Source organism: Toxorhynchites rutilus, chromosome 2 (assembly GCF_029784135.1).
Source record: "Toxorhynchites rutilus septentrionalis strain SRP chromosome 2, ASM2978413v1, whole genome shotgun sequence".
Classification (NCBI taxonomy): domain Eukaryota; kingdom Metazoa; phylum Arthropoda; class Insecta; order Diptera; family Culicidae; genus Toxorhynchites; species Toxorhynchites rutilus.
Genome location: NC_073745.1, coordinates 302,844,203 through 302,858,481, shown reverse-complemented (window position 1 = coordinate 302,858,481; position 14,279 = coordinate 302,844,203). Strand labels below are relative to the sequence as shown.

The window sequence follows — 14,279 nt, the reverse complement described above, 5'->3', positions numbered from 1 at the left end:
ATGATGTACGCGGTGTTGGTGCAGTGAAAAGCGCTCGCACTGAACCGAGCCTTCGTAAATGTGACACCGCACCGAACAACAGCGACGTAGGCGATTTTGGCGCGTCGGTCGAAAATGTAAGCGCCGTTACCCAGGCAGCAACCAAAATCAAGCTCCCCCCGCTGGTGGTGAAGGCGGTCGCTCTTGACAAACTCATCAGCGAATTTGCATCGATGGGTGTTAAAGCAGAGTACAAGCTGTGTGGCATAATTCAGTCTTTTTCCAAGCAGTTAACATTGTTTATTTTCCGTCTTCATAAGGGCTTCGTTGGAGCCTTTGAGAATGCATCAATGCCTTCAACTAGGACTGCATTTGCGCTAATATTGATCATAATGAAGCATTGCTACTGTTTTCGAGGTTGTTATTAACAAAAAGAGTTTATTTCTCTTGTTTAGTCATCAAGAAAGTAAATGTTCTGGAATTTTGTATGTGATAAGGTTTCTCTTACCAGTAGCAAAACTTCCTCCACTAAGGGTGATAGCTGCGCTTCTCTCGAGCATGAGAAAGTAATGCAACTCTTTTCGAGGCCAGTAATATTGACAGAAGCGTTTCTTTTGAGAATAGCGCAAAATGATGAGAAATGTTTATATTGCTAGTAGTTTCAAGCCACCAATGTATGGCTCTGTATGCATGCTATGGTGAAAGCTTGTTTGGCGCTTGGTTTACGCTTAGTTTGTACGAACGATATCTAGAGGTGCGATTCCTTTGAGGCAATACTAAATAACATGTAGCATGATATTTGATACTTGCAAGTGTTGTCATTGTTGTTGTTCCCATGCTGTGCCAAAGATAAATTGATGTAGTTATGAGATGTGGAAAAATGGTGCTGGTGCAACATGTATATAATCGACTGTAGCCGAGTCTATGTCAATTTCGAAAAAGGCCACCGGAATAGCCTTCGAGCTAAATTTGATGTCAATGTCAATGCATTGACATGAAATAAATTGCGACATACGATTGTTTTGCGAAGGCAAGAATGAATCATCAATCAATTATCGTCAACTGATTCTACAATGAAAAAATCATTCCAGAGATTATTCTACTAAGCAGTTGTTTCTAAAATTTCACAGCACTATAGAATAATATCCGAAGGTATGAACAAGCGACTTATATAAAATAACAGTGTAGTTCTACGTCAACAATGCGGTCGTATCTTGGACACAACCTCCTATAATTTTTTTAATTTCGGAGACGAATGAATTGTAAGAATTCAAGTCTCCGTGAACAAAGGAAAAGAAGAACAATTTTGATTTTGAGTCGATATAGAAACGCTGATGAAGAATTCACTGGGTGTTATCTATCTGAATATCTGTTGTTCAACATATGACATAAACACAGTTCGAAGATACATACGGAATCAACGAAAATTTCCGAACATGAAATACAAAGCAAAATCTTAAACTCGAACCATCTAAGAATGAAACCCAAAAAATAAAACAACAAAGAAATTTGCAAACACATTACTCACATTTGGCTCGTTGAATTTGACTACCAACACGAACAGCACTCCCAGCGAGTGCTGCTGTATATCGAGTGTTTCCAGCACATTATCCAGAATGCTCCCGTTCTTGGACAGCAATTCTCTCGATTCCATCAGATACTCGACCAGCTCCCGGAAGTTTCCTACAAAACACAGAACCAGATTTGAAACAGCAAACAAAATATCTCAATGCATTAATCTCCCAAAACGGATCAAAATAAACCCGCAGTCCACCGACCGCATCCCCTGGCCTACCAGCGCTACTCATCGAGCGAACATGGTTCACGTAATGCTCCAGCGGCGATGCCATCCTTGTCGGCTCCCGTTCCGTTCCTTTGAATCGTTGCAAACAAGAGCGAAACCCGAGATCGCCACCTCCGGCCACGAAAATTTCCCTTCAGTGAGTGCGCTCCAACCACAACCACAGAACACACTACTGGCGCATAGCTTTCGCTTCCGTCTGCAATTCGCACAAATGCAGCTGAACACTGAATCTCGCACCGCGGTTATTTTTAAGTTTGGGCTAATCTGCGAAACCGATATCACCTAGAGAGTACAGTTTTCGCTAGCTCGATTGATTGTGACGACGGGAAAAGTTGAAAATGACATTCGGTTCAGGCTGAAAAATGCGAAACCTCGGCGAGTTGTCGTCAATACGGCGGCTCTGCCAGACTGTGGCACACACAGATGCAATTTGGCGTGTGTCTTGTGTGGATGTGAACAAACAATCTGACGTGAGGTGAAGTTAGCCCGATTTTTTTGGAAAATGTCAAGGTTAATAAACGAAACGAATTTTCATTCAGCGATACAAACTCGAACTCGTACGCCACCACGAAGATTTTTGTCAAGACGGGTCTATGGTACTAGGTGAGGCCGTTCCGTCACTAAGTTGGTTAGGGGAGCGGTATAAAAAATTGTACGGAAGAAAGCAGAAGGGGAATGATTTGCTTCAAGCGTGAAAGAGACAGACTGATCACGAGAGAGCTTGGGCACAAGCGTATTGTGTTTTGTTTACAAACAAAACACAGTAGGCTTCCAAGATGGCTGCAGAGCGGTTTTAGCATATTGGCCCACCTTAGGATATACTTTTAGGCGCCTTGATTTTTGTCACTTCTATTGAAAGTCGAGACCAAGCTTTCTAAACGTCCTGTTTAGGGGCTGTCCACATACCACGTGGACAACTTTAGGGGGGGTAGGGAGTAATAAAATGTCCACGCTTGTCCACAGAGAGGTGGGAGGGGGTGTAGACTGAGTCCACGTGGACAGGAAGAATAATTTCTTAAATACGGGTGTACCTGTACATTCAAAATTAAATAAAATTTGTTACACATTAGGAATTTGAAAACTTTTCGTATTTATCAATAAACGGTTTTAGCCGTCTGAGAATGCTGCCCAGTGAAACGTAAATATATTTTTTCTCAAATCATTGAACTTTTTCAGTATTTGAAAAATACCTCGCGTAAACACGCGATCAAACTATTTCCTATGATTGATCTTTTCTAGGTACGGAGTAGGCATAGACCTTCATAGCCTAAAACTATAAAAATTAAACAAAACCATAATGGGTGAGGTTTCATGATATGAGTATATGGTTTTTCATCAAATATAACTTTCTATATATATTGTTATTTTTTTTTTTTTAGTATCGTACAGACTGGTTATACTTATGATATATTCTTAATCCTAGCTTTAAAATAATCTTTGGTCATGTTGAAATCAAAAATTTGGCAGACATTGTTGAAGGCTCGAAGGCAGGAACTGAATGGATTATTGTAGCCATAGCATGTTCTATGTCCGGGAACAGCAATTAATGCGGAGAAACGCAGCTGACGTTGAGGAACGTTTATTGGAATATGCAGAAGAAGATCGGCACACTCGATGTTTTCACTGAGGATGTCGAATACAATCAGTCGTTGCATCTTCAGTCGCCTTGCCGTGAGCAATTCCAAGTCGATTAGACGACAACGTTCCGAATAATGGGGAAGATGGACGGGATCATTCCACGGGAGATGTCGCAATGCAAATCGAATGAAACATTTCTGTACACGCTCGATACGTACAATCTCGGAAACGTGGTATGGGGCCCAGACCGGTGCAGCGTACTCTAAGTTGCTCCTCACTAAACTACAGTACAAAGCTTTTAGTGCATATACGTCGGTGAACTGTGACGCATTCCGACGTATAAATCCCAGGATAGAGAATGCTTTGGAGGTGATAGCTGAGATGTGATCGTGGAAACGTAGCTTTGAGTCCATGATAACACCCAAGTCACGGATAGAATGTACACGATCCAAGAAAAGAGTGTCGATCTTGTATCGGTAGTCTATCGGCTCGTAGCAACGACTAAAGGTGATCACCTTGCACTTACTTGTGTTCACACGCATGCCGTTGTCTTTGCACCACTGCGCTAGAGAATCGATATCGGCCTGCAAGCTGCAGCAGTCCGCAGCTGATTTGATGACTCGGAAAATTTTAAGGTCGTCGGCAAACAATAGTTTTCCAGAAGATATTCGTAGGCACAAGTCATTAATGAAGATTACAAATATCAATGGCCCTAGTACACTTCCTTGGGGGACTCCGGACGCTATATCGAATGTTGTGGATCGTGCTGAGTTCACCTCAACAAAAGCTTTCCTACCGGTCAGGTAAGACATCAACCAATCGGATATCCAATCAGGAAAACCCATGTGCTTCATTTTTCTCACTGTAAGAATATGCGGAACAGTATCGAAAGCCTTCGAGAAATCAATATAAACAGAGTCCACTTGATTTCTGTGTTCAACTTCACGAAAGAGCACGTTGGTGTAGCATAATAAATTGGACGTTGTGGAACGATGGGGTACAAATCCATGCTGGAACTCAGATATCATCGATTTCGCTGCAGACAGTAGCACTGTGTGGATCAGTGATTCGAGTAGCTTCCCTAGGCAACAAAGGATGGATATTCCACGGTAATTTTCAACGCGCCGCAAGCTGCCTGATTTGTAGATAGGAATCATCTTCGCAGTTTTCCATAGGCTAGGGAATGTTCTTTCGTCGAGCGACTTGTTAAAGAGTATTGTCAGAGGAAAGGCCAATGATGAAGCGCAGTTCTTCAACAGGATAGGTGCTAAGTCGTCCACTCCAGTTCCTTTCGTCGCGTCTAGTTTTTGCAATGATCTTAAAACTTCCTCGTGGGTAAAATTGAAGAATGGTAGGTGGATATGATGCGACGGTAGGTTGCGAAAACATCCAGATCCTGGTTGAGGCAGCTCAGTCTTGAACACGCTTTGGAAGAATCGTCGAAAAAGATCAGCAACTTCATCAGGTAGGTTTGCTGTTGTGTTACCGTATTCGACAACTTGTGGTACTCGATTACTCGCTCTTTGCTCTCTAACGAATTTCCAGAACGCCGTAGGGTTCCGTTTCATATCAGATTGAAGTCTCTGCTGGTAGGCCCTGTAGCTGTTCTCTACAAGATCCTTATAGCATGTTTCCACGATGCGAAGAGATTCACGGTTTTCGTTTGATTTATCGATGAAGAATCGTTTGCGTGCTTTACGCAGTTTGTTTCGCAGCCTTCGCAACTCTGCAGTCCACCAAGGCTTCCTGGTGTTCCTATTAATAGAACGGTGGCGTCGGGGTACTTTCGAATGTATGATCTCAAACAGGGTATCATAAAACATATGGGTGGCGGAATCAACTGTACGATCTTGAAGAAGTACCTCCCATTCGACCAATGAAAATACGCTATTTAAAGAGTTGAAATCACATCGTCTAAAATCCAGGTCAAAGGAATCAGTTGTGGCTGAAATATGCACACAGCTCTGCATGTCTATTTGTAGTTCGAATGGTGGGTGGTGCGGATCAACGGGTAGAAGTGGTGATATCGGCGGCTGGCCTTCAAAATTATCGGGAGCGTTTGTAAAAACCAAATCAAGTAGTCTGCCATTGATGTTTGGAATAGAGTTGATTTGTACGAGGCCATAGGATGAGATGGATTCAGTTAGCATTAGTTCTGGATCGCTAGAAGCATTCACAGGCAAGTATCCGTTGACATCCTCATCAAAACCCCATTGCAGATGCGGAAGATTATAATCGCCGAGCAATAAAACGATATCGTTAGCCGAAGATCGGTCCGTCAAGGACTGAACAGCGAAAGTGTGGTTGGAATACAACGCCGTCTCAGAGTTTGGTCGAAAGTAAATGCCGAGGAGGTACAAATATCGGTTGGATAGTTTCACACAAACTACCATTTGCTCAAGCGTACTACAATGAGGTATCGAAACCTCGGTACAGTGCAGTGTGGCTTTCACTGCGACAAGCACTCCGCCACCTCTTGTGAGGCTACTGGTTGCTTCACTACGGTCACAACGAAAAAGTGAATAATCGGATGATAATTCAGCGTCGCATATATCGGACCGGAGCCATGTTTCGGTAAGAATGACAACATCATAATGACTGCTCGACAATCCTAGCTGTAAGCGTGAAGTTTTAGTGCGAAGGCCTCTGACATTTTGGTAGTAAATGGAGAGAAAGTGTTGCTTTGGCGAGAGACTATCACAATCACCACAGTCAGTAACCGGAAGCACAGGATGATGAGCTACAGGATCGTTCCGCTGTGTCGATGCGTTTGTCGGACGCTGGTGGCCCGAAGATGGCGATGAGCTAGAAGTGTTTCGCATTTCAGGCAGCGCATTGTTCGGAATGAAGGTGTACTTGCCTGCATTTATGGGTTGGATGCCAGCTGCCCCGCTGGGACTTCCTGCAGTAACAACTACGCATACAGATGGATATAACTTAACACAAATTTAGACAGGATTTCACACACAATTTTGTATTTTTTGTTGGGCACAGATACACAGTGGACTTTCTCTCTTGACAGTGAATATATTTCGAGAACAGTTAGTCTTAGGATAATAATGTCTGTATACCCAGCAAACATTGAATCGTATAATTTTGCACGTGCCAAGTCTTACAAGAAATCATTAAAAACATTAAATCGCATAACAAGCGTATATATAACATCAAATCCCTTCAATTTTGGTTGGCATATAATGCGCCAAACTGACATATGCATGCAAAAGTGGAGGCCATATACATACACAGCAAATGCTTACCGAATTAGTTTGGATGAATATGCAACTTTGGATGAATTGAATTGCGATCTAACATGAATATATTCAGGAATTGTCAACGCACCTAATACGACTTTTGCCATACTCATATACCATTTATTACAGATAAAGAAAAAAAAACAAATGGCGTAAAATATTTATTATAGCCTCACGAATTGCCATCTTTATATATGAGTATGTATATTTGTAGAAATAATAATTATTCAATTTACTTGTGTTGTGAGTGGAATATAAATGTTTAAAATAGCACAGATTGATGTTTGGTGAAAAATGATCCGATGTGGGTTCGAACTCCGGTCGTCTGGATTATCATCCACCAGCTATCTCGCGCGGCTTTCTGAAATTTTATTCAACAGCGGTTAAAATTCAAACATATGATTCGATATGATATAACCTAATACATTCTATGCAGTAGGATCAGTCATTCCTGGTTGCCGATTTTATTATTTAAGAAAAGGATCATTGATTTCCCTATTATAGAAACCAAATATATAATATCATTGAACTGGAATAATAAAAATTAAGTTTTTATTCCAATTTTCACTATATAAATTGTTTTATCAATCATATTCAACTAAATTCTGATTATTATTATAATGAATATAATAAATCAATCTGGCAATCTTGCAAAGCGATGCGATGTAATGTGCCAAATTCGATGTGGTATATATCAGAGATTGGCGTTTAATGGCATAGTTCACTTCGTTTGCTGCATGTTTCATTAGAAGGGATGTTTGCCGTTGTAACTTTCATCGAACATCAGCAATTTCGAGTGCTGATATTCAGAAGTCCATATTTGTAAATCATTTGTCATTTGTGCATATGATGCGGACTAAATATATTTTATGACAATGTACATCATAAAACTGATGTTTATTATACCGAATTGCGACTTAATTTGACAATGATATATAAAATCGAGTTTTTACATTTTATGCGATTTCAAATATACACTATACATACTTTGATTGATATTATATGCGATTATGATTTATTCTGATTTCTTGTAAGACTTAGCACGCGCAAAATTATACGATTTAATGTTTACTGGGTGTCCACTCACCTATAGTCGTCAAATTTAAAACAAATGAGCCAATATTCCAATAAAAACAAATATGGAGTGAGGTAGCTGATTCGGATTATTTCAAGAAATGATAGGGGTTAGCATTTGACGAAAAAATCCTTCTCCACATATGGTCAATTCTCAACTAGGACAGAGTTGTTGAACTTTCCTTGAGCCAAATTTTATGCATTGAACAGACTCTAATTTAAAAAGTACGCTACTTAGAATGATTATGCTGCTCATTTGCAATTTTGCATATGTAGAATGTAGTTGCAAAACATTTAAATTAATGAACCAAGTGCTTTTCAGAAGTAAAGAAAACACATGAAATTAATGGATTTTTATTAATTTTACAAAAATGCATGATAAACTGGATTGTTATCAATCAAATTGAAGTTCTCCAACTACTCTTCAATTCCTTCCTTGGAACCACAAGAATTTTCTTCCACTATTCCATTCCATTCGCCACTAATCTTCCACTAATTTAAATGTTTTATTACAGATTTTTATGCAAAATTTTCTCATCTTTCAAATGAAAGAAATTGAAACGTTCTAAGCAGCGTACTTCTTGAATTTGAGTCAAATTAGGCAAAAAAAATCGATCTCAAGGAAAGTTTAATAATTGTTTCTTAGATGAGATGACCACAAGCGAGGAAGGTTTTTTTCATCAAATATGATCCTCTATCACCTCCTGAAATATTGTAGATCAGCTACTTAACTACCTGCATATAACAATATTTTAAACAGACATTATGAGAATGTTTTCTCAACTGTTTGAATATTACTTTAAATTTCCATAGAAAGTTGATTGATTTCTCAAAAATTAGTTTGAATCGGCAGCAGGTTTCAGAGCTATGATTTTTTGGAAAATGATTTTTTTTTAAATGAAGAGTATCGGGTAAATAATTAATTTGGCGTTGAATTGTTCTCTTGTAAACTATTCGAATTTCATAAGTAATGTTTTAAAACGGATTTGAGCGGAGGAAAACCAAAACCAGTCTTCAGAAAACAAACGCAGCGCTGCGCTTGAGTAGAATCGAGCCATACTATAACTTGTTGGAAAGGTATTTTTGCGCGCTATAATATAGTCCTTGACAGTGTTTTGTTTGGTTAAGTCGTTCGTGAGTTATAGTGTCGCAAATATGGAGCAAAATAAAGAGAAAATCCGACATATTTTACAGTACTACTATGACAAAGACAAAAATGCATCTCAAGCTGCCAATAAAATTTGTGCAGTTTATGGACCCGATACAGTTTCCATTTCCACCGCACAACGATGGTTTCAACGTTTTCGTTCTGTTGTAGAGGTCGTCGAAGATGCGCCACGCTCCGGAAGGCCTGTCGTCGAAAATTGCGACAAAATCGCTGAATTAGTCGAGAAAGACCGGCATAGTAGCAGCCGTAGCATAGGCCAAGAGCTGGGGATAAGTCATCAAACCGTTATTAACCATTTGAAGAAGCTTGGATTCACAAAGAAGCTCGATGTATGGGTGCCACACACGTTGACGCAGAAAAACATCTTTGACCGTATCGACGCATGTGAATCGCTGCTGAATCGCAACAAAATCGACCCGTTTCTGAAGCGGATGGTGACTGGCGATGAAAAGTGGGTCACTTTTATCGACAACGTGAAGCGCAAACGGTCGCAAAGTGGTCGAAGCCCGCTGAAGCGGCTCAGACGGTGGCCAAGCCCTCATTAACGGCCAGGAAGGTTCTGCTGTTTGTTTGGTGGGATTGTCAAGGAATAATCTATTATGAGCTGCTTCCCTATGGCCAAACGCTCAATTCGGACCTGTACTGCCAACAAATGGACCGCTTGAAGGTAGCACTCATGAAGAAGAGGCCATCTTTGATAAACAGAGGCCGCATTGTCTTCCATCAGGACAACGCCAGGCCACACACTTCTTTGGTGACGCGCCAGAAGCACCGGGAGCTCGGATGGGAGGTTATTTTGCATCCGCCGTATAGTCCGGACCTTGCACCAAGTGAATACCACCTGTTTTTGTCCATGGCGAACGAGCTAGGTAGTCAGAAGTTAGCCACAAAAGAGGCCTGTGAAAATTGGCTATCCGAGTTTTTTTGCCAATAAGGAAGCGAGCTTTTATAACAGGGGTATTATGAAGTCGGCATCTTGTTGGGAACAAGTCATCGAATAAAACGGCGCATATTTGACTTAAAACAGATGATTTTAACTAATTTTATGAACAAATGAAAATTCAATAAAAATACCGCAGGACTTTTTTGACAGCCTAATATCTCAACAGAGAGAGCAATCCAGATTCAAGCGCGCAGTATAGAAATACGGCGCAAATTTCAGCGTAAAAATTAGCTTAAAACTGGGCATAAGAACGGTGCTGACAACCAAACATTTCAACTGTGTTTCGGAGCGTGCTCATTCGCCAGAGCGCATGTGTGCACAAGGAGTGGGAGCTGAACTGGGTACAAAAATCCTGTTGCGCGTCAGCACCGAGTTGCATTCTGAAGACTGACCAAAACAATAGAAATGAAATTTTGAAGAAACTAAAGAGCAAAAAAATAAGGGCAAGGTTAGTATAAAATCAATAGTAATCATAAATTTCTTATGTAGTTTTTCTCCGCGAGCACTGCGACATCGAAAGTGAGTTTTGAGTCATTTTTGAAACGCTGTAACTCTGTTATGAAATAATGCATTCGTCGAAGCAAACACTGGCCCTTGCATAGAATATTTATAGAATATAAGTTTGTGGTGCTCCCAAATCCGAACAATGATATACAAACATAAACATGTGTAAACAAACACGATGTTTATAATTCAAGAACATCATGTGCAAACCTATCACCCGATGTTGCAGTATTTATTGCTTTCATTTCGTTTCTTTTATGCACGGAAAGAAATTATTCATCCTAAAACATTTTTTCGTAGAATAATTTTTAACAGAAACATGAAACATGAAATTTAGTTCGCATTACAGAAATTGCATGAACTAAGAGGCTATGAGTTCATGCACATTTTGCAAGTCAGATTAAATAATCTTTGGTTTCGTGCAAAGAAAACATTCATCCGAAAAATTCATTTTGCTGTGTAATGTTTCTGAAAAATTTCTGTATCAAACGCATAAAATAAGTTGAGTTGAAACCAATTGTCACCTGCAAAATTATTATGGAAAAATCTGTACCATATTCATGATGAGCTTTTGCGATGACGATTTCCCAGCAAACATTAAATCGTATAATTTTGCACGTGCCAAGTCTTATAAGAAATCCGAATAAATCATAATCGCATATAATATCAATCAAAGTATGTATCGTGTATATTTGAAATCGCATTAAATGTAAAAACTCGATTTTATATACCATTATCAAATTAAGTCGCAATTCGGTATAATAAACATCAATTTTAAGATGTACATTGTCGTAAAATATATTTAATCCGCATCATATGCGTATATTACGCTGATGCAGTTTGTGTGTCATATAAGCGTATAATTTAAATCGATTCAGAACTGTAGTAAATCGTGTTGCATGCTGAAGAAAATCATGAAACAGTAAATCATATTAGATCCTAATAAAGAAAATATTACATCACATTGAAATGTCAATGAAATGCTGATGCACTCGAAAGTTTTACCCGCTGTTGAATTAAATTTCAGATAGCCGCGCGAGATAGCTGGTGGATGATAATCCAGACGACCGGAGTTCGAAACCACATCGGAGCAGTTTTCACCAAACATCAATCTGTGCCATTTCAAACATTCATATTCCACTCCCAACACAAGTCAATCAAACAATTATTATTTTTACAAACATGAATACTCATATATAAAAATGGCGATTCGTGAGGATATAATAAACATTTCACGAAAATATTTTGCGCCATTTGTTTTTTTCTCCTATGTATGTAATAAATCGTATATGAGTATGGCAATTTAGTGCTTTGACAATTCATGAATATATTCATATTAGATCGCAATTCAATTTCAACATAATCGCTATTATAGCCGGTCAAAGTTGCATATTCATCCAAACAAATTCGGTAAGCATTGCCATGTATGTATATGGCCTCCATTTTTGCATGCATATGCCAGTTAGGCGCATTATATGCCAACCAAATTTTAGGGCATATGATGTTATAGATACGCTTGTTATGCGATTTAATGTTTGCTGGGTGTTCCTCTAATTTTTTTGTCGAATATATTTCAATATTAGTCATATTTACTAATTGTTTCTTTGAGTGTAGGAAAACATGTTGGCCGTGTTATCCCGTTAGAGTTTTTTTTTTGTTTTTTCGAGTTGTTTATCAAATTTGCGCTCAATGCCACGGAAACGTCACACTGAGTATTTCAACATAAACAAATGCAGCTGAGCTGAGAGGTTGCAATCGATGCATTTCCTCTTCTATAAGCATAGTTTGTATTTGCAATGGAAATCTACATTCGCGGCAGCTGTGATACGATGTGTCCTAAGTCGGAAGTTGAAATGTTACTACCAATCTGATAAATCAAGTTTCACAAGAGGCACACTAAATCGTATGTACTTTTATAGGCGCACTCGGGAAAAGCTACTTCACTTCTACGAGCGGAAACTAGGTAGCAAAACCGAACCCGATCTGGCCCGGGTGATAAAGGAATTTGCGCGTTCAGCGGCCGGTGTGCGACAACCCAAGCACTGGGAGATTCGAACTGTGCGTACTTTGAAACGAACCGTGCAATACCTTCTGAGTGAGTAAGTTTCAGTTCAAGTAAAATAAATGATTCAAATCACGAGTCAGTGGGTGATGTGTTTGGTACTCTTGTGATTTTAGCGTCTTCCAGGACACTCGTCGTCCATATGCCTACAAATACGAGTTCATTTTCGATCGGTTACGAGCCGTTCGCCAAGAGGTGGTAATGCAAGATCTGAACGCCGTGGAAACGTTGGATATTTTGGAGCCGATTGTGCGTTTCCTAGCGTATAGTGCTTATGAGCTTTGCGAGCATCACATTAGCGAATATGATCCGAAAATTTGCAGCACCCATTTGCAAGAATGCCTCAAGAAAGTCCTTCGCTGCTACGATGATCTCGATGACCAGTTAGTAAGTTATGATGCTCATAGAAGAATCAATATGGAATCCATCTATCTGACATTCAATCTGGGAAGCCCCGAGGCCCTCACCCGAGGAATCGGCCTTCGGAAGGATTTGAAAGAAAAGTTGAAGACGGAACTTCTAATGAACGTTGAGTATCTTCGTTGCAACTTTCATAAAGTTCTTGCGCAAATGCGGATTTTACCACCACTGGCGGCAGCCGTTGCATCGCTCAAACTTCCCGAAATGAGAAGACAACTGCTGTTTCGGTTTTCGCACGCCTTCCACAGTAAAGCTCTAACCGTTCCGCTCGAATGGATTGCTCACGTTCTGCACTATCAGGATCGTGAGTGCGAGGAACTGATTGAAGACTGCAAACATTACAACCTCGAGCTCGGGGAGCAGAAGGCACTGGAAACCCATTCAAGCGATGAGCGGGTGATTAGCAAGCAGCGGGAACCAAAAGACAACTGGTGGGATGATAGCTTTGAGCAGCGGCCGGCGACGGAGCGTAACGAACTGATCGGACGTTCGGTGAAATTCGAGAAGACCCGCTTCGATTGCAACAAGTTGACAGTAAGTATTGGGACACGCAGACAGTAGCTGTGAACCGCAAGCCGCAAACGTTCGCACTGCTCCGATGAGGCTTGGCGGCGTAGTTTGGTATCCGCGCCGCGTCCAATTCAGTGCGAAAGTGCGCGCGTTCGATTGTACTCGCCTAATTGGTTAATTTCACTCAACCATTCTATCGTTGCTTATCTGACTGATTTGGTTTTTTAGCGTCAGCCTCGTCGGGTGGAGTTTGTTGACCGGAAGCTGAACGAGTTGAAGTCGATCTCTGGGATGCTACTCGACAAGTAGTTTGTGGATTTGTTGGGATACTCAACTGATGAACCTCTGTTTTTGTGAACTATTGAATTTATTGTGAATTAAATGCGTATTTGGTGTACGAATATATTATACATTGTATGAGTGTTTTTTTTTGTTGAAGTTGACTACCATTCAATGTGATTGTTTTGCAGGTAAGTCGACTACAAATTTAGTTTAGGGGAGGTGGGGGTAAAACGGAAATGTTAAGAAGAACTTCAATTATATCTTTGGAAACTCATGTTTCCCAAAACTGATGTAGTTTGGCCATATATTTTACATAAAAGTGTTTTTCAATGTTTTTTTTCCTTTATTCATTTAATTAGGCTCATGTGGATAAAGAGCCATCATCAAGCAGTACATTTTTAAACTATTTGAATATATTATAACTACATAATCAATAACTAAACTACTGAACAATATAAAAATATAATTTATTCCTTCGTTGCCTCGTCGGTATTATGCTTGTCTGGAACAGTGCCTGTGGTGGGTCGTAACAGCTACATCGCCAGTTGATGTAGCAACGGTATCCTTTGGTAGTGACTGCCTCCTTGCTATGTTTATAGCTCCTGTAATGATCTTATCTCAACGGGTACTAAGTTCTGCTTATGTAATAGGAAAGGAAGGGAGAATGGACAAGTGGGAGTAGGCGATGCGACCTAAATAGTAAT

General features: G+C 40.0%; 2 protein-coding genes across 3 annotated transcripts in view; one reads left to right on the top strand and one right to left on the bottom strand.

Moving 5' to 3' along the window:
- Positions 1-2,210, bottom strand: part of LOC129769914 (COP9 signalosome complex subunit 3) — a 36,076-nt gene extending 33,866 nt beyond the window's left edge. The window contains exons 1-2 of one of the 2 annotated variants that reach the window (XM_055772449.1): positions 1,775-2,210; positions 1,508-1,662 (exon numbers count right to left, since the gene is read on the bottom strand). In XM_055772449.1, the coding sequence (XP_055628424.1) occupies positions 1,508-1,662; positions 1,775-1,829 (210 nt within the window). In that variant the 5' untranslated portion in view covers positions 1,830-2,210. The remainder of the gene's footprint in view (positions 1-1,507; positions 1,663-1,774) is intronic. The other variant, XM_055772450.1, reaches the window with a different exon arrangement.
- A 9,792-nt stretch (positions 2,211-12,002) lies between these two features.
- Positions 12,003-13,710, top strand: LOC129768830 (SAC3 domain-containing protein 1). The gene is made up of 4 exons (XM_055770744.1): positions 12,003-12,156; positions 12,221-12,400; positions 12,480-13,317; positions 13,522-13,710. Exons 1-4 carry the CDS (start codon positions 12,098-12,100, stop codon positions 13,600-13,602), a joined length of 1,158 nt encoding a protein of 385 aa, XP_055626719.1. The 5' UTR covers positions 12,003-12,097; the 3' UTR covers positions 13,603-13,710.
- The last annotated feature ends 569 nt before the right edge of the window (positions 13,711-14,279 follow it).

What these genes read in the sequence shown, in the direction of transcription:
- LOC129768830 (XM_055770744.1), top strand. Translation starts at nt 12,098, where the DNA reads ATGGAAATCTACATTCGCGGCAGCTGTGATACGATGTGTCCTAAGTCG. An exon ending in CCTAAGTCGGAAGTTGAAAT is followed by an intron (nt 12,157 to 12,220) that starts GTTACTACCAAT and finishes GTACTTTTATAG; the next exon opens with GCGCACTCGGGAAAAGCTAC. An exon ending in TCGATTGCAACAAGTTGACA is followed by an intron (nt 13,318 to 13,521) that starts GTAAGTATTGGG and finishes TTGGTTTTTTAG; the next exon opens with CGTCAGCCTCGTCGGGTGGA.